Raw genomic sequence first — 21050 nt, 5'->3', positions numbered from 1 at the left:
AGGAATATTGCGAATGGTATAACTTTTAAAACGATGTTTAAAAAAGAATACACATCGACATAATAAGATGATAATCTGATACCTAGGAAATATATTGAATTGTTTTTAATTTGTTCTCACGCTTCCAAATCAGTACTTATGCTTTTTTTTATTCAGCCTTTTAATATAAGCATTTTAGACTATTGTCTGTTCTAGGACGATACAATTCTAGTTCATGTATATGCTAGCTTTGGAAATACAGTAGAGTTTCGCTTATCCGACATAAACAGGCAGGCAGAACGCTGGATAATATGGATGTGTTAAGAAAAGACCTATTAAAAGTAAAACTTATGATATAATTTTACATATTACGCATCTAATAATAATGTTTTATAACAAATAACTGCACTGCACTGAATCAGGGACGTATCCAGCGTGAGGGCCTGAGAGCTGTCTCTCTCCGAAACTCAAGCACTTTTTAATAAACTTGCCTTTACCCTTTTGAGGTTCTTTTATATCAGTTTACTAGCAGTCAGTGACCAAACTTTGGGCAATGTGCTGTTGTCTTGTTATAATTCTAAGAACATACCATAATGCCATTATACCAGGTGCAGTGGCGTATTTAGGGGGATGGCTTCCGGGCTTAAGCCCCCCACGAAATCTTACTTAGTATAGTAAAGTAAATGAAATCTTGCAGAATTTTCACATTTCCAGGCAAAGCCCCCCCCCCCGAAAGTTAGCAAAGCCCCTCCCGAAACAAAATCGTAAATACGCCACTGACCAGGTGGAATTAAAGAACAGTTTTAAATAGGATTAACATTTCGTTTCCGTTCTGTTTTTAACTTTAATATATTAGAACGATACACTCCATGTCTTCTTGCTATTTTTGTTATGTGATATACGTAGCAGACAGTTTTCTTTAGTTACATTTCTCTCGAAAATATGTTTCATTTTGTTTGTGCTATAATGCAGTTTCCAAAATAAACCGGTTTATAAATGAAAAGTAGGAAAAAGTTTAAGAGAGGTACAGAACTGTTGCATTATTATTATTATTATTATTATTATTATTATTATTATTATTATTATTATTATTATTATTATTATTATTATTGATATTTAAAAACATTAGAATTACGTGCTTACGAGGATTCGTGTTGGGTCCCCTCCGAATAGAAAACCTGGATACGTGTCTGCACTGAATGATAGACGTATGAGTCAAGGTGTAGACGGGCGCGCTAGGCGATAGACTCCACAGCATGAAAAATAGATTAAGACCACAACTTGCAGATCTTCTTGCCGATTGGTGCTATTTGCAATGATATATCGGATCATATGGTATGTGGAACAAAGGATGGTCGGATAAACGAGACTATGGTGTATTGGTGTTTCACGCACCTAAACCTGTAAAATGTTTGTATAAACAATTATCTTTCACTCCCTAGCTAAATTTGTGGGTATGATCACACACCTTGCCTCATAAAGTATAGTCTTATAAAGAAAAACATATTTTTTTAAGCTAAATCCTAAAGAAAAGCCAACTTAATTTTTTTTTTTTAAATAATGGCAAACTAGTCCACTTCATCAGGATAAATCACGTTTGGTACTCAGATGTCTTTTTCTGTCCGTATATATCCTTCACACTTCGTTGGAGACAAAATTGTTTTTTTCCCCAAGAAACCAGGATGAGAGAAACTATACAACAGCATGAACAGAAAACAATAGTTCTCTAATCCTCGATAAATACGTCATTACAGCAAAATATCAGTAAGTTGTCCTTATTATATTGCTTCTTATTATATTGGTTCTTATTAACATGAAAATTATAATGTTTTGTAAAAAAAAAAAAAGAAAGAAAAGAAACAAAAAGAAAGAAAAGAAAAAGAAATGGGATGGGATGGGATGGGATGGGATTCGATGTGGTGTCAAAATTATAAAATAACTACGAGTCCGCCACTCTACCCACCGAACCACGGAGGCTACATGGTGTTAGCTCCTTTTTTTAAAGAAATAATCTTCATAACCATGGTCCGTATCGCTTCGAACCTTAAGATAAGAGTTTTTCTGTTTAATTCTATATTTTCGTACGACATCTTAGTTACAGAAGCTAATTTATATTTGGCAGGCAATCTACACACTAGGTTTTAACCAATAAATGCAACATTTTAGTCCACTATCCATTTCTTGATCCAACTTCTCGATTCCCCTACTGAATTCCCTCCGCAATTGTGATCTGCTACTGAAAAAATCCCTAGAAATCATCGTTGCCAGTATACACAAAACCGAGCATAATTTTGTTTTTTGCTTATATTTTTATTATTTTATTATATTTTTTGGAAATATCTCCTTAGATGAATTGCTTTCTATTATCTCCACATACTAATAACTGAATTTTACCCATAAACGTAAGGAAAATGGAATAAATGCGAAAAATCTTGAGTTACAGTATACGCGCCATTTTTTTGCGCATGGGAGTACAAGGGACCCCGTCTCACGTAGACGACGATACACTGCAGCGAATGTTCGTTGATTCGATTGTTGTCGTCGCGGATATGTTTCCTGGTACAGTCTGCCAGCCTTCCGAGCATTTCCATTCTGCTTGCCATATGTAAATAGCATAGCATATCAGCTAGTTCCTCATACGAATAACGTACATCTGAGAACACTGACACCACACTCTACGGAGCTTTATTACACACTTCACCTACTATAACTTCCTGCCGTGCAGATCACCCACACCACCATTGCATTGGTTCTGCTTTCCCACAATGTGTTGTATTACTACCTGACACGAAGTTATTAGCTTTCTTTCAGTAAATGAACAAGTACTGCCCACGGGTCCTTTTGCTCCACTTTCACATCCCTGTGCTGCAATTGTTTCCTCGTACACAAATACTGGAAAGCACGACTACTGGTCCACAACATGTCGCTTATGCGTTCCAAGGTCGACCAGCAATCGGTCACTGACACTTGTACAACCTTTCGCTCTAGTATCGCGTCTCTACACACATGCATAAGTTAGTGCATATCTTTCTGTTCCGTTAAAATTTCAGGAGTCGTGTTTCGATTTCATGTTGGAACCCCTGTCACTCGAGAATGACGCGGAATTCGACAATATGCAAGATAACTTTTTGTCTTCTTTTTGTGTCATGAATCACCTTCTGGAATTTGTGCACATCTTCCAGATTCATATATACGCGATACGAAATTATACATGAACATGCGCAAGGTATTGAAAACTATTATCTGTTGAGGAGTTTCACGGTCCAACTCTTTGAAGACTGTATTAGATCATGATTACATTTATAGAACCTGCAAGAAAGTACAATCTGAAACTAAAAAAGAATAATCATAAGAGGTACATCTCTGTTGAAGTTGTGTGTGAGTATGCATACAATGAAATCGGTTAAGTACGATATTAACACTATCAACCGTTGAGAAGTTTCATGATCTAACTCTGATGACTATCATCAGATCCTAATGAAATTTACATGAAAACACCGCGAAAACAAACTTTTTCAAGCAAAAGGTAAATAGGGATGCGCTCGAGTCGAGACATGTCTCGAATCTCGACTCGACTCGACTCGAATTCGAGTCGAGACACACTTTGTAAAATTCGAGACGAGTCGAGACAAACGTGTTTCTCGACTCGAATTTTCGAGTCGAGACACGAGTCGAGTCGAGACAGCTGATAAAAATCTCGACTCGACTCGAATGTCTCGAAAATTCTTCTAAAACTTTTAATATTATTATAAAGAAATTATTCACTCAGGAACAGCCTTGAAACCAATTCCAGCATTTATTACTTTAGAAAGGTACAGAACGTATAAATTTAATAGTTAATCTTCAGAGATCAAGATTTAATTTTCAGCTCAATTCAGTTAATTAAAACTAATAATTAATGTCGTGATATTTGATTGTACTTCAAATAAAATAATAATAATAATAATAATAATAATAATAATAATAATAATAATAATAATATTTGATTTTCTAGTTTCTATGAAACTATTATCCGTAGCCTATGTCTAGTTTGTATAAGAACATTGCAATAAAGTGAACATCATAAATTCCCTGAGCAATTGGCAGTCTATAGTAATTTAGCATAGTTATAACTATTGTGTTTTTATTTCCATGAACGCAATAGGACTACATGACTTCTGGACAGGGCCGGATTTAGGGGGTGCAAAGGTGCACGCTACCCCCCCCCCTTTGATGTAAATATACCTAAAATCTAAAATGAGAAGCTATCAGTGAAAATACCGCGACACTGGTGTGTCGTGAATGGGCCACTGCTGTGCCGCGAGGATATCAAAACAAAATTATTAATTCTATAGCAATCAAATTGGAAAACGTAGGGGAAAATGCATATTTGTATTGCACATTACTATGAATCTCTACTATGAATCTACAATTTTAAGTTTCATGCCGTGTTACTTTTCTGTATATTTCTAATGTTGAAAAAAGTATTTGTTATTGTAATGACCATTATTGCTCCTTTATCGTTACAGACTATTTCGTAACTTGAAAATTTAAAATATCATTCAATCCTTTCGATAAATTATTTACATTTGTGTTTTAAAAGTAAAATAGATTTATTTGTTCGTTCGTTATTTAATGATCTTCATTCTTAGTAAAAGGTTGGATACAGTTTTCGAAAAAGGAAGCGTATTTTTAATAACTTGAGTCCAACATTTCATTGCAGTTGTTTTCTCCTTTTAAATTAGAATGAAAAATAAGCATAGTGATTTACCACGGGGAAAGCCCAGTGATCGAGCTTTCTTCTCTGTGCGAAGGAGATCAGTAATCAAAGAAAAAAATACCAGTGTGTTTTATATTTACAAATAATATTTCATTTTATTTATCCTCCATTCTGTACAAACTTGGAAATAATTTTCCGATAGTACATGGGATCTATATCTATAAGTGTGCCGCGAGAATCCATGTTACACTCGTAGTGTGCTGCAAGTTGAAAAAGGTTGGGAAACGCTGGTTTAGAGGAAAGAATAATTGGTACACTCCCTCCTCCCTGCTCTCTCTCTCTCTGCCTAGTATATTTTCTTTATTTTATTGTCTCCGAAACACCATTCCAGACAAATGCTTTTCGGTAGAAAAGTTAGAAACAAACAATCCCACTCTTGGACAAAGTGGGCAAGATGCGGTACTCAGGTCAGTGAACCTGCTTTGGAAATTTTCGTGCAATTTAGGTTACTGGGAGGGTGTAGTTTCTTCAACTATGTTGCCTTCTACTATGGCTCGTGCCATAAATAAGTCATCGTCTGATCATATGGGAAACACCGCTAGTTGTCCTTGCCTGACATCTGTTTCATATTCATATTAGCCAGTGACGGCGATAAAGGGCGCGCAGACCCCGCGGTGTGGGGGAGCATACTTGAGGGGGCCTCTACAAGGTACGCTCAGCAAGGCACCTTTTACTTGTCATTTATAATTTTAATGCATTTTGAAAGCGTTTCTACACAGCTTATAATTAATTCTAACAATTTCACAGAATTAAACCAGTTGAGAATGCTCCAAGAGCATTGCCAGAACGAACTTAAAAAGAATGGAGAGATGGAGCGGGAAGGATAACTGTCATTGTTCCTTTATGTAAAAGTAAATCATTTCATCCGCAACACCTTCTCGCTCGCAAAAAATTAGTAAAATATTATCTCTCTATGACTTACAGTTCTCGAGATATGGCTCCTTAAATTTCTAGAAATTTGAACTTTTTGGCCAATATCTGGGGAACGGTGGCCAGTTGGCCAGTAGACAGTTAATCAGTGGACACTGGTTATTATTTGGTATTAAAATGTTCACCACCCTCTTAGGTATTGATCAACACCAATATGATCTCTCTACAACTTACGGCTCCCAAGCTATGGCTCGTTAAATATCTAGAAATTGGCCATTTTTCGGCCAACATCACGGGAACGGTAAATCATAGAGAGATGATATTGGTGTTAATCAATACCTAAGAGGAAGGTAAACAATTTAGTACCGATATTAATTAGTGGCCACTGGCCATTGGCCAAACCAGTGGCCAGTTGGACAGTGGCCACCGGTTACTATTTGATACCAAAATATTTACCATCCTCTTAAGTATTGATCAACGTCAATATCATCTCTCTACAGCTTATGGTTCCCGAGCTATGGCTCCTTAAATATCTAGAAATTGCCCATTTTTGGCCAATATCACGAGAACGGTAAGTCGTAGAGAGATGATATTGGTGTTAGTCAATACCTAAGAGGATGGTATGCATTTTAGTACCGATATTAATTGGTGGCCACTATATAACTGGCCAATTGGCCAGTGTTAATCGGTTACTATTTGGTACCAAAATGTTCACCATCCTCTTAGGTAATGAACAACATCAATGTGATCTCTCTATAACTTATGGTTCCCGAGATATGGCTCCTTAAATCTCTGAAGTCGGCCATTTTTTGGCCAATATCTTGGGAACGGTAAGAGTGAAGCGAAAAATTTAATTACTTTTTCTTATAGTTTTTGAAGCTCTATCAAATACACGGTTCAAAATTGAAAAATCGCAAATAACAGACAGACGGACAGACAGACAGACACACAGACATAGAGAATTCAGTAACGAATTTTTAAGTTCGTTGATAATGAAGTAATAATTAAAATCAAATAAAGAGGAATGACTGTAACATGAATGTCAGGTTGCTCTTTGCGATTTTCCAAAGATTTTATTTTCCAGTGTAACATTTGCATATTATTATGTTAGTCTATAATGCCATATTTTCGATATCGTGTATCTTAGACTAGAATTACCGTGTATTGCAATAAATTATCGTATTTACAAGAAATATCTTCCAAGAAAACAATTCGAGATATAACCACTTGATATTTGAAGAAGACAGTTGCTTACTGACAAGGGATGGCTCCACTGAGATCCGAACGAGACAATTGTGTTCGCATTTGATATGTTATAACTAGACGAATCCCGAAGTTATACGTGTCACCGGGCGGGATATCGTGAGTTACAACATATTCAACGAACTTAAAAAGTTCGTGTGTCTATCTGTCCGTCTGTCTGTTATTTGCGATTTTTTCAATTTTGTACACTGCATTCGATAGAGCATCAAAAACTATCAGACAAAATGATTAAATTTTTCGCGTCACTCTAACCGTTCGCAAAATATTCACCAGATATTTTTTCGGTACCAAAAAATGACCGATTTACAGAAATTTATTGAGCCATATCTCGGGAACCGTAAGTCATAGAGAGATCATATTGGTGCTGATCAATATCTAAAAGGATGGTAAACATTTTGGTACCGAATAGTAACCGGTGGTCACTGTCCAACTGGTCAGTGGTTTGGCCAATGGCCACCATATCATATCTCTATGGCTTACCGTTCCCGTGATATTTTCCAAAAACATGGCCAATTTCTAGATATTTAAAAAGCCATAGCTAGGGAATTACCTGCTAGAATAATTTGAACCGAGTCATTTGTTCGGAAACGGTTGGGTAAATGGAAAACTCCGTGAACATGTGTCCTATCATTTTCAAGGCCACACTTTTTTGGGGTAAAAATGTTTGCCCCAGGGTTCCCCGCAGGGTCCCAGACGGGATCCAACTCAAAAGTTTCAAATGGCAAGGAGAGCTAAGTAGCACATCGTTTGAAATATGTTGTAAAATGAAGGAAAATGGAGCAAGTCTCGACTCTCTACGACAATCCTGTGCAAAATGGCGGCGGGTTAAAATGAAAGACCAGGAAAAAAGATTGCCCCATCAACTAACCGTTGTCTTGTCCAAGTCAGTTGTTTCTTTTCATTGTGAAATTTCCTGCAAGTTAATCAGAATGTTGAAAATTTCCTACATTTTAAATTTATTTAGTATGTACTGATCAGTCAGAACATTATGACTACCAACCTACTATCGATATAGTTTCCGTCCAGGCGATATCTGTGTCACCTGCCGACGAATGCCTGCTAGTCAGTAACACGTACGGTGCATGTAGTATCAGAATGGGGAAGGCGCGCGATCTGAGTTTGACCGAGGGCAGGTTGTAATGGCCCGCAGACTCGGCAGGAGAATTTCAGAAACTGCAGGACTTGTCGGGTGTTCGAGGAGTGCTGTGGTGAGTGTCTTCAACAAGTCGCGAAACCAAGGGAAAACAACGTCCAAACGTCGAGGGGTTGGGCGCCCCCACCTCATTACAGATGTCGGACGTCATAGGCTGGGCAGACTGGTAAAACAAGACAGGCAGCGAACTGTGGCAGAACTAACATCATACTTTATTACTGGGCAAAGTACAAGTGCGTCTGAACACACAGTGCACCTAACACCCCTAACGATGGGCCTCCGAAGCCCATGTCCCATCTATGTGCGAATGTTTACACCACGACATCGGCAACTATGACTGAAATGAACACATGACCATCGTCATTAAACCTTGGCACAGTGGCAGAGCGTTGCATTGTCTGATGAATCCCGATACCTTCTTCATCATGACGATGGGAGGGTGCGAATTCGTCGTGTTCCAAGAGAACAGTTCTTTGACACCTGTACTGCGGGACGGAGACAAGCTGGCGGCGGCTTAATTATGCTCCGCAAAACATTCACGTGAACATCAATGTGTCTAGTGGAGCTCGAGCAAGGCACCATGACGGCCAAGGAGTATCACACACTGCTTGCAGACTACGTACACCCCTTCATGACGACCATGTTTCCCAACGGTAGTAGCATTTTTCGAAAAGATAATGCACCATATCACAAGGCCAGGATTGTGATGGAGTGGTTCGAGGAACACAGGGGCAAGTTCCAAGTGATGTGCTGGCCGCCCAACTCGCCTGATCTGAACCTAATCGAACACAAATGGGATGTGATTGAACATGACTTCAGTGCGCATCGCCTCCCACCCCGGAATTTACGGGAATTAGGTGACCTGTGTGCAAGGGCGCCGATCCTGGAGGGCCGAGATTGCCCCGGCACCCCCAAAGGGCCCTCATGTGGGCTCCCGCATTGTATTTATGAATATACAATATTTGGCATAATTTGAATACAATTTGTCTTAAAATCCTCATACATATGCCTTCTGCATCTGAATTCCCCCCAAATTTACAGAAAAATCGGCGCCCTTGCCTATGTGTACCAATCAAATCTCTCCAGTGACCTTTCAAGGATCATTGCGTCCGTGCCAAGACGCGTCGCCATTGGTATCCGTGCCAAAGTTGGACACACTGACAATAAGGTACGTAGTCATAATATTCTGGCTGATGTGTGCGTATATTTTAACTCGTATATTTTGTCTCGACTCGAATTCGAGTCGAGTCGAGACAGAGACAAACATATTTTCGAGTCGAGACAACATTTTCTCGAGACGAGTCGAGACAGGCTTAAATCTCGACTCGACTCGACTCGAGCGCATCCCTAAAGGTAAATCAATAAAATTGGTGAGTATGTCAAAATTATGGGTAATCATACAATTATGATCCGAACATTCTCAACCATTAGAAAATTTCATGGTTTAGCTTCGAAGACTATTGTTAGATCCTCATGAAATTTATGTGAAATCGTCTATAAAGCATACTCTTTAAAGATCAAATGAACCATTAAAATCGGTACACCTGTGTCGAAGATTTATGCTCGAACGCAAAACATATACGTATATAAATGGGCCGAATTGATAAGTTAGTTTTTTTTCTTTTCGAATTCATATAAAAAGACGTATATATATCTCAGCTCAGAAGGTCAGAGATGCCACATTGTCTACATTAAGGGATTCAAGTTGTTGAAGCTCAATTTATTTAAGAGTTTTAAAAACCTAATCATTAATCATGTCACTACACACCTTGATATACAGAGCATGTGTAACATATTTTAAACTATATTGTTCTGTTGATTCATCTCTAAATCACAAATAATGTTATTGCTTCAAATTTTGCAATACGTGATATGCTTGAACTTTACCTGCATCTACTGCAATTCGGGAGAAGGTGAAGGACGCAATGCAATTCACCTGTAAATTTACAATTTTATGGCCATATTTTCGTGCTTAACTCCACTTCTAACAGAACGTTCTCGTGGCTAAGCCTTTGGGAGAACTGAATTTGATTTCCGGTGGGAGCTTATGTGGTTCGGATCCCACGTTAAGCTATAGGTCCACGTGTCATTTAGTCTCGCTGCTGAAAGGGACGCTAAGTCAAACTCAAATCAAATCTAATCCAGTCGTAACAGTATGGTTGGAAATAGACTTTTCTTGGAATAATCGATCCCTAATGCCTTACAACATCTGTCGTAACAGTGCCACACTGAACTTTAAAAATATGGAATCTGTTTTACGCCCCACGGTTTTGCCGGCTAGACTAGAGGAGGCGGTAATGATGAGAACTGAATGAAACGGTGGAATGAAGAACGTGGGAGGAAACGGAAGAACTCCGCGGAAACATACGCACACAGTGTTTGTCCACCACAAAGTTTACTTGGCGCAAGGTGGGATCGAACCAAGGACCCCATGCCCCAGAGATGAACGCTCTACCACTGAGCCATCGCGGCCCTGCCACTGGATTTATCACTTGTATGTGAATAATAGATCATCATAGGTCTTATGACTGTACACATGGTTCCTTTTTTCAAAATTTTGTTTATTTTTCGTTATGCATTGAGAACATGATTGCGAAGGTGTTGAAAATATAACGATGAAGTCTACGATATAAGCATAAAGATAAGGTAGAGCACAAATACACATAGTGTGAGCGTCATTACCATGTAATACTCCACAACAGTAGGAACTGAATATAATAAAAATACTTGTTACTCTCAAAATATCCAATTTTACTCAAGTATCATGTTTATAAAAATGAAAGTTAATTATAAAGCAAATTTCTACTACAGTAATATATAAATCAGTAATATATTACCTCATTAATACATAAATTATACAATAAACGTTTACTGTATGAATAATAAAATAGTATTTTATAGATTATCACAACATACTAGAAAATAATACAATACATAGATTTGTAGTATATTTATGAATCTACAAGACTCGGTTTGTCCATCATGAAACTTAGGAAATTGGGTCATTTAAAGTTACACAAACATATTCAAAGGCGTTATCGATATCATCGATCGTATCGGTGTTCTTAGCACATTCTTTATTGAATTTGCTTGAAACTGATGAGGAAGCTTGGTTATTAAAAGCACCACATCTTTCTTTAGAAACATGTATTTGTTTTAGTCGCTGGTTGGTTAGGTAGGACAATATTTTTATCTGTGATTGTAGGGACACTTCTATCGGAAGGCTTCTTAAATGTGCTGCTACTTGTCTCCCGAAAATCTCAAATTCATCTTCGGTATTCTCTGCAATCTTGTCTAACTTTTGAACTGATTGCTGCAGTGTCTCTAGCTTCGATATCTTTTGTACCTTTTCGCAGGGTTCACGAAATTTACTTGTTGATTTTATCTTCCCTCCGGACTTGAGCTGAGTTCCTTTAATACCCGATGTTTCGGGTAAATCACTCTCTGATAGTTGGATTGTGTGTTTAGTAGCTCCATAGTTTGACTGTTGTAGTTCAGACATTTCAGGTATTTGCTCATCGCCGAATTCCTCCTCTACTACACTCTCAAGATCATCCTCAGTTTCATGGGTCACATCTGGTGGTCCTGCTCTTCTGCTGTCAAGTTGACTTGATTCCTGTAGAAGACAAAATTCAATGTTTAACTGTTAGAAAAGTAGTCTTCACCTCTCTTTCTCTCACACATACACATACATAGATAGATATAAATTATGTATATTTGTATGTGTAATTCATTATATGTATATGAATTATTATAGCTTACTATTATTATGTATCCCTTACAGGTTCCACAAGGAGAAAAGGAATGGAAGATGGTACAAAAGGATTTTTATGATAAGTGGGACTTCCCATCGTGTTGCGGAGCTATTGATGGTAAACACATTAGAATACAGAATCCCCCCTCATGGATCTTCCAAGTACTTCAACTACAAAGGATTTTATAGTATTTTACTTCTTGCTGTTGTAGATGCAAATTACAAGTTTCTTTTTATTGATGTTGGGGCAAATGGTCGAATGAATGATTCATCTCTATTTAAGAACTGCGAATTTTATAAAGCAATGAAAGAGAAGAGGCTGAATCTACCAGAAAAGTCATTATTTGTATGTGATGATGCTTTTCCAATGACAACAGAACTTATGAAGCCATATCCAAGAAGCATAGGTAAAATTGGAATTAAACAAAAAGTATTCAATTATCGTCTTAGTCGAGCACGTTGAGTAGTGGAGAACGCATTTGGGATACTTGTGTCTAGATTCAGAATTTTTGAAAGGCCTATTGCAGTCAAACTTAGCTGTGTTAACAAAATAATACGGACAGCGTGTGCTCTGCACAATTGGCTTAGAGAAACTTCTGCAGATTATCTATGTGGAATAAATTTAGAAGAAGAACATCTGACCACAGGTTCAGTGAACCATGGGAGTTGGAGAGGTGTCTGGCCAGAAGTGAAATTACATTTATCAAGCAATTATCATTCCAAAGCAGCACATGCACTACGAGACAGTTTGGCTGATTATTTCATAGGTGACGGTGAACGCGCATGGCAGTACAAAATGATACATTAACAGTATATGAATGTTGAATGATACCTAGCTTAAGGGGAACTTTAAATATTCCAAAATATTTATGTTAAAGTGTTAATACTACGGTAATAACTTTTGTCTTAATATAAGGTAGTTGTTCAATTCATTGTTTTGAAATAGCATAATTTAGTATTATTATTTTTAAGTAGCACTTTCTAAACATATCACCCCAATATGTTTCTTTATATTAAATATGTGATTTTATTTGTACTAATTAGAAAAATGAAGCTATTGCAATTTTCGAAAATGAGGATAAATCTTTTATTGCAAATCCAGTTATTTAATCTGTTCTGTGCACGTATATTTATTGCTTCCCTTTATCTAGTGATCAAGTAATTTAACATCGCAATACAAAGAATTCGAACCACATGAGCTCCCTCACTGGAAATCAAACACTGGCTTTCTGCGCCAGGGGAGCGTATAATAACCACATTGTCATCAGGATGTGTCTTTCTTCGTCCATTTCACTTGCATTGTTCTTGCTAAAAAAAACCTACCAAACTTGGATGTTTGTGATACTGTAGCGTTCTTAGTTTGAAGCACAGAATAATAAATGCGCTATTGTAAATTTTTGTTTCACATAGAGATTTGAAAAGTGAAATAACATGTAATCTTTTTTGAAAATTATAACTTTATGTTGGCTTGTTAACCAGAGGGTATCGCAGAGTATTTTCAGACAATGACCCCCTGCCGATGTTTGTATGATGCAAAATTTCAATGTTTTCTGTCAATTAATTTAGTCTAAAACAGTGGTTCTCAACCTTCTTTGACTGACGACACATTTTACTCAATGCTCATGACATCGCAACCTACTTTATTGAAGCTTTAATTATGATAAGATACATTATAATAGTATAAGCCTGTAAGTTTCTGTAAAGTAGAGACTCTTGTAGTACTGAACATTATTGCTGCCGCTGGAGCCTTTGAGTGGTACAGTTCATCTCAAAAATTGATTTTAACTAATTATTAAATGTTTCACGATTTTTCAATTCAAAATTTTCACGACACACCCTATGGGACTGTGCGATACATCAGAGCGTTGCGACACATTGGTTAAGAAACATTGGTCTAGAAGTTGCAATTGTGTATCAGGATAATGGTCCACTAACTTCCCCATGCGGTAAATGTCGGTGGACCACCGATGGGCAATTAGCTGCATCTCGCCAAAAATTAGCGGCCACGGCGATGAGCCGCGGTGGCCCCACTTCCGTTTTGGAAATTATACCACCAGCGCAGCGGCAGAGAAGCCACGGAACGCCAATGAACCACAAAATTACTCCCCCAAAGTATGTTAAATTGCCTATATGCGTAATTTGTTTACATTAAGGTGAGTCTAAAAAACAGTAAAAAAAGCGAGAACCATCAACCTTATGATTACTAAGCGCGTGTTCTTCCGACTTAGCCACGGAGGCGATGAAGAAATCCTCCCTTGTAGAGATATAAATCATTGATATTTTTTTTAAATTTGGCCAATCAGAGTGCTCCTTTAACCGTGTATATTAGACGATAACCGTTTAGGATAAGATAAAATGCATTCGCCATGCAATTTTATAACAAAATGACGCGCGTCTATATACTTTATTTTATAGTTCTCCCATATTCACTTTCCAATGATCGGCGACACTTGCCATCTAAATTCATACAATTACCCTAATAGCATGTTGGTTTGCAACAAGTCTTTCACTATATTTGATTTTAACTTGCTAGTCTTTCCGTGCACTGTACACCTGCTGCAGGTGTTTTGAAAGAGTTACCCACAAATGTCGTAATTTGATTTTCACTTCCTAGATTTTACTTGCCTCGGAGGTTTGCTGCAACTTTGTAGCAAGTGTGTCAGTTCTAGTTTCTACCAACAGATAGCACAAAAGTCTAATCGTAGAAATCTCCTCGCCAGGCCGCCATTTGTAGTAGGTGCGAAGTGTGTGAAGCATTAAAACAAGTGGATAATTAAGATAATTACTAAGTATCCAGTATGTAGAAATAATTTATATTTTAAACGTGTATTGTTTGACAAAGTTGTTGAGAAAAATATACTGTGTGATTGTACGTATACAGTAAATGTCGCTTGTAAAAGGCATGCAATTCAATGCAAGTATATACCTGCAGAAGACTTACTACACTCACTTGCTGAAGACCTGCTGGAGACTTGCAGAAGGCTTACTAGAAACTTGCTGTAGACTTGCAGTGCAAGTGGCATCCTTGCAGAGACTTGCGTCAAACCTGCACTAACTTCATGTCGACTTGCTGTGCACTTGCACTGCAAGTAGAAACTTGCAGTTGGCTTGCTGTGCAAGTAAACCCCTTGCAGAGACTTGCTTTGCAACCTTACCATACACTTGCACTACAGGCGTGCTGCAAGTTCGAAGAGCGTCAACTAGGAAGTTTGCATTAAACCTGCATCAAACTTGCAGACTTGCATCAGAAGTCTGCTGCAAGTTTGCCAGACTTGAATTGCAAATCTGCTGCAAGTTTGTTGCAAGTCATTTTTGCTAGCTGGGTTATATGCACTCATCTCATAATTTTCACTTCATGATGTAGAGCCAGGTGTTACTCTTTACCTTCGGAGCCCACTTTAGAAACAATTCGTCAGGAAAATAATAGTATATAATACCAGTAATAACTGCATGCACATGACTGTGGCAATAATTCGTGTTGGCCCCTTCGCAATTGTCCACGACGAATCGAAGGAACGCGGACCAAAACGAAATCATCAACATCCCGACTCTAAATATCTGTTTTGACTCGACGAAACCCTGCTGCCAATGGCACACTAGCGGCAATCCTTCGAAATGTTGCTATATCGCCGATCGACATTTAGCGGCAAGTGGGCTACTAGGTGTTGGCGACGTTTGCGGCATGGGGTTAGATGAAAGCATTCGTGTATATGAAAATTGATTGTTACTGATAAATTAAATTTTTATATAAAATTATATGCTAGGTAATTGTAAATTTTACGTATAAACCTATAGGAGACATTTGAAGGACAAAGAAGAGCTCTGCTTTGAAATTGACCAAGTTACTAGTGATAGGGTTTATTCTCATTTTACGGGAGCGTATAACAAGAAGTAGCCCTGCTTTCGATTTCTTCTAAAATGCATCTTGCAAATGCAAATGATTCATCTAAAACAACCCCCGAGTACCTCCAATATAAGCACTATCCGAAACCTAATTGATTAAAAATCACTTCAAGTAGTAATTTTGAATTTAATAGCGTACAGGTTCGAGTTTATCAAATTGATCTATGACAGTAGTTTTCATCCTTCGGCAGTCACGAACAAGCAAAAGATAGAGACAACAGTCCTAGCGATACTGAGCAAAAATAATTTCACGATCTGGGAGTTGAAAACCACTGGTCTATGGGGGTGCAAGGAGGACTATACTCGAAACTTAACTATTCAAGAAATGATATCTCCGTAAACTTTCACCAAATAAGCTGAACACACTATCTCGCATTCAAATGGTGGTTGTGTGTACAAGAAATTTATAACAAATTTTCCACTTATGAGACTTTCATTCTTTTGCATAAATAACCATCATTGCCATTTTTTGCGATACTCATGAAAACATGGGAAATCACCACAATTCCATTCTACGTTAAGTAATAACACAAACAAAGCCGTTTCCCGAACTATAATCGAATAACAATAATTTGTATTTTCTCCAAAAACTTATTTTCTGTAATATGAGTGTTGACTGAAAGTTCAAATATAATTTGTGTGTGGAATGTGTTGAGAAATTAACATAGTCTGCAAGACTGTGGCGTATTTTGTAAACTACCGGGCCTACCGGCAGCAGCCCTAGAATATTACAAAATAAAGTTATAATATGAACTAAATTATATTAATAATTCTATACTTTAGTATCTTCTTTCAATGATAAAAGTTTCTGAGAATTGTATGTATTTAGAAAGATCCACTGAATTCTTTGCACGCAGCCTTAAGAGTCTTCAATATGACAACGCTGCAGAAATCACTCTCTAGCTACTACAATAAGAATCGTATCAAAGCATTCCCCTTCGCTCCACCACCGCCCACAGCGTACGAACGTGCCGCCAAGTAAAAGCAGTTACCGCTAGAGAAATCGGTTTCTTGGGCGTGAGTGAAGAGTAAAAGGAAATTATACGAGTAATGACAGTGCATTTTGGGGGTTTCTGTGAATTCTTCTTTACATCACGAGCCTCTTTCTGTAGCGATTTGCGTTAACGCAACGAAAATTTTGTGTTTTACAGTAGTTTGCGTAGCTCTAACAGACTGAGGCTCCTTCTTTCCTAATCGCCTATTTCAGCGTTCATTATTACTTGGACAGCTTCCATTTGCTCTGGTGAGTAGGGTTATCATCTATCCAATGCGAAATGTAGTGATACTTCATGCAAAAAATAAATGTAGAAATGTACGATCGTTTTTCCATAATACTAATAAGATAATATAAATCTTGCTAGTGAAGAGAAAATTATATTTATCTACTTGATAAAAGGGTGGTTAAAGTTTTTTCTTATTTTGAAGATTGTATAATAAAGTGGAAAAAAGTCCAATAATAATAATAATAATAATAATAATAATAATAATAATAATAATAATAATAATAATAATGTAAAGAGATTAGAAAGGTTAGTTTTAGCACAAGCCATCAAACCAGTATACGCCACTGCTGCAAGAGTATACTCTTAATACAAGTATAATTTTGGCCCAAACTAACTCCCCCCCACCTCGAAATGCTTCAATTTCCAAACTGGTGTAGACATCACTTTTAGGCATATTATTTTTCTGTAGGCAGCTATCTTGTTATGGGCAGGTTTATACCGTTTATACCGGCGGACCGTCAAATTTAAAAGAAAAATATATTTTACTTTATTTCTTGTGCTCAAAATGGTTCCCTAAGACATTATTCACCCTTATTATTATTACTTTCTCTTGGTATATGACCAAAATAATTGCGTATATATTCATGGTTTGCTCCGTGGAATGGCATAATTTGCCGTCGCCTTTCTCCAGAGAGAACAAATCTTACATTTTAAGTATGCTACCCCATTATGAACAACGATGGGAAGGGAAAGGACATTCGCACTAAGAAAGGCCTAAGATTACTAGAAATACAATCTTGTTGTGTTTGTTTTTTCTTTAAATAATAATCTAATATGTTCGTGAAAGATAAATCAAACACACGTGCAAAGAAAAGATGGTAATGTTTATATATATATATAAAATTCAATATTGAGCTTCAATCTCAATATATCACTTTGCAATTACAGTGCAAGTAGGTCTTCTATTTCTTGACTTTTCTTCTACATCTGTTCAAAATTAAAAAAAAAAAAAAAAGAAACTTATTTCCACCTTCAATGATAAGGAACAGGTTTTTGATAAAGGCAAGACTAGTTTTCATACCAAAACTGATAAATAACTAAATGGAACAGGTGTTCGCTACTGTTCGAGAATCGAGCTCTTCTATTTGATAAGAATAAAGGAATTCATGCTGTTTTTTTTTTTTACCATTTGGTTTAGCACTGTCCATGTGACTTTAAACATCATTTATAAATGTAGTAGGCCTATTCAAATAGGTCAGGCTGATAACTTTAACTACCATCATTATGAAGTCTGTTTCCAACAAGAGATATTTATTTTAAATAATATAGTTATGACAGATTTTGCCACTCCTCGAAACTTGCTGTCTTGTGCAAATGCACATGTCGCACATATGTAGAGCCGAACCTGTATATATTGCTAATATATGTGCAAGCTAACGTGGCTTGGAATACGTGATATCCCATTAATTTGTATCGTATTATGTGCAAGTAATTCATCAGGAATCTACTGTAATTCATAGGGCCTTAGAGAAGGTTTCTTAGGGTAGAAGTTGCATTCGTGAGTAAAAATTCACTTTACGACAACTTCCCTACACTGGTATAATTACGCGTAGGAATGTATGCCATGAAAACGACTACCGGTATGTAAAAGACATTAACATGCTTGTGTTAAGTAACCTCAAGAATCGATAATGGTATCTCCGGGTCAGAGAAGGAGCGCAGCAAGAAGGTCTCGCGTGAGAGTGCGCGTCACCAATGGAAGGTATGCATATGAACGTGGATAGAAGAAAATCAACAATCAACTTGTGCTAAGTGGCCTTTTAAAACGAAAAATGAAATGAAATGAAATCTTTGAGTATTACGTCCCATGGTTATGCCGGTTAGGCTAAAGGAGACGGTGATGATGAGAGATGAGTGAAATGGTGGAATGAAGAAAGTGGGAGGAAACGGGAGAACCCCGAGAAAACCCACGAGCACGGTGTTTGTCCACCACAAAGTTCACTTGGCGGGGGCTGGGATCGAACCCGGGACCCCAAGCACCAGAGGTGAACGCTCTACCACTGAGCCACCGCGCCCCCCTTTTTAAAACGAGAATGGTAACAGTCATGACACGGGCGCAGCACAGAGGTTCGAGGTGGGGGTTCGTCCGTTGGGTATGTGCATAAACAAGGATAGTGAGATCGCACTTAAAACCGCACAAAAACAGTGCACTCGTGTAGGTTTAAGCACTTGTCTTGGTTTCACAGTAATAACTCTAAACTTGTAAACATAAAATACTCATTTCCTACATTATAGAGAAACACTCCGGAGGTTGAAATTAATGTTACACAGCCGTCTTTCATATGGACTGACTCATTGTATCCGTAGTATACCACTTGTAAACATAAAATACTGCTTACCTACGTTTTGCGAAAATGCTCCGCCACTGGAAATCAATATAATATTATTCTTTCATTTATACTTAACTCATTTTAACCATAAAATTACTATTTTTATGATGGCCTATTGTAATACCACCTGGGATATAGTATACGTAAGACCGTCTGAGTTCCAGAAGAAGCTGGACGCTCATACTTTTAGGGATTATTCATTGAGTATCTACGAACTTAGAAAGGGGGTAACAAACCCACTTTCATTTACTTATCCACTGATACGAAAATAAAAAAGAACGTACCTATTTGCCCTTGTACTTTATATGCTATAGCGCATTATATTATATGCAACAAGGATTTTGGTCTGCATCATGATATAAATTTAAAAATATTTAACATTTTTCGAATCGAAATCAACAAAATTTATTCTAGAAAGTAAAAATAGAATGTTAAGCACATATAATGAAGACAACGCAGTGATTTAATTTGGTAAGGTATAAATATATAATATGAAGTATCCTCGCGCACGGAAGACAGGGGGTTCTCATGTATACTATTACCACATAATCTAGCCTACACGGCATATATTCCGAAGTTGGGCGTCCGCTTTCGTCAAGTTTTTTCACTGTTATCTCCTTTCCACACTTTCTGCAATTTGTTATTAGGTTTATTAATCCGTGCTCTTCACAAACTTTTAAAAGATTTTGCTCGTTATCAATGTATTCCTTCACAAATGTTAAAATTAGTAGTTCATTGCCCTTGTACATTCGCCATGTTGGTAACATAAATGCTAGTTTCTTTCCCACAATGCAACTGTTCGGTTACCTTGCGCCAAGTAGTTCCCTCCGCTCGCCATATAGTCCTATGTTTATAACCGCTTGTATATAACAAATAAACATATTTTTCGAGACTCTTATATATTATCAAGCACACAAACGATCAAATTATCCATATATTTCCTGTAAATTTTAAAAATTTCGCTGGAAACGGACGCCCAACTTTGGAATTTAACCCGCCTACACCATCAAAAATACAGAAAATATGAGAAGAAAATACGAATGTTAAGCAAAGAATTCTGGCCTCCCAAACACAAAAATCCTAAGCTAACCCCTAACTAACTTAAACTAATCTAACCTAACCTAATCCATCAAAAATACAGAAAATATAGCAAGAAGGTAGGAATTTTTTATACAAAACGTTCTGCCCCTTCCTGTTTAATCCATTCAAGGTAGGAGCGCAGCAAATTCTTTGCTTAACACAAAACATGAAAATTATATTTAATAGTTCATATTATAATACTTACCGTGTTACTAATGGAGCTTCGTCCTTGTATAATGCACTTTAAAAATCTATCAGCTTCATGAAACCAAGCTATCTTTGGTTGGTATATTTCTTCTACACCTGCACCAGATCTTTTCGAAACATTCACTTTTGCAACTTCTCTACTATAAATCGTTCTAATATTTTTAATCTTCTTCCGCAGTTCTGTAGTTGTAATTTTTATATTCATTTCACGAATAATTGATTCTAGTGCTTTTTCTCTAGCAGCAACATTTCTATAAAGTGCATTCTTTGTGTTCCATAAACACTCATTTTTTTCATATAACTCTAAAAATATCATCATCTCAGTTGTGCCGAAACGGGTCATTTTTATGAAACTTTTCCTTTCCACTGAAAACTTTCAGGAATCAGGTGTTTACACTAGGCAATCTAGTCGTATTCGCTAGGCAATCTGATGGAATCGACCACAGAAATTGCCAGTCGTTTAGTCACT

At 37.2% G+C, this 21050-nt stretch overlaps 2 protein-coding genes across 2 annotated transcripts in view; one reads left to right on the top strand and one right to left on the bottom strand.

Moving 5' to 3' along the window:
• LOC145693716 (uncharacterized) overlaps window positions 1-12102 on the top strand; it is a 24247-nt gene extending 12145 nt beyond the window's left edge. The window contains exon 3 of the mRNA XM_081770000.1: window positions 11809-12102. Within this exon, the coding sequence (XP_081626126.1) occupies window positions 11809-11967 (159 nt within the window). The 3' untranslated portion in view covers window positions 11968-12102. The remainder of the gene's footprint in view (window positions 1-11808) is intronic.
• On the bottom strand, window positions 10752-21050 carry LOC145693715 (uncharacterized). Its single transcript, XM_081769999.1, has 2 exons — window positions 20580-21050; window positions 10752-11640 (listed from the first exon to the last, which is right to left on the bottom strand). Exons 1-2 carry the CDS (start codon window positions 20922-20924, stop codon window positions 11014-11016), a joined length of 972 nt encoding a protein of 323 aa, XP_081626125.1. The 5' UTR covers window positions 20925-21050; the 3' UTR covers window positions 10752-11013.

This window comes from Thermobia domestica, chromosome 8 (genome assembly GCF_964235325.1).
Source record: "Thermobia domestica chromosome 8, izTheDome1.hap1.1, whole genome shotgun sequence".
Taxonomy (NCBI): Eukaryota; Metazoa; Arthropoda; class Insecta; order Zygentoma; family Lepismatidae; genus Thermobia; species Thermobia domestica.
The sequence above is the reverse complement of the archived record's forward strand: the minus strand, read 5'-3'. Positions and strand labels throughout refer to the sequence as shown.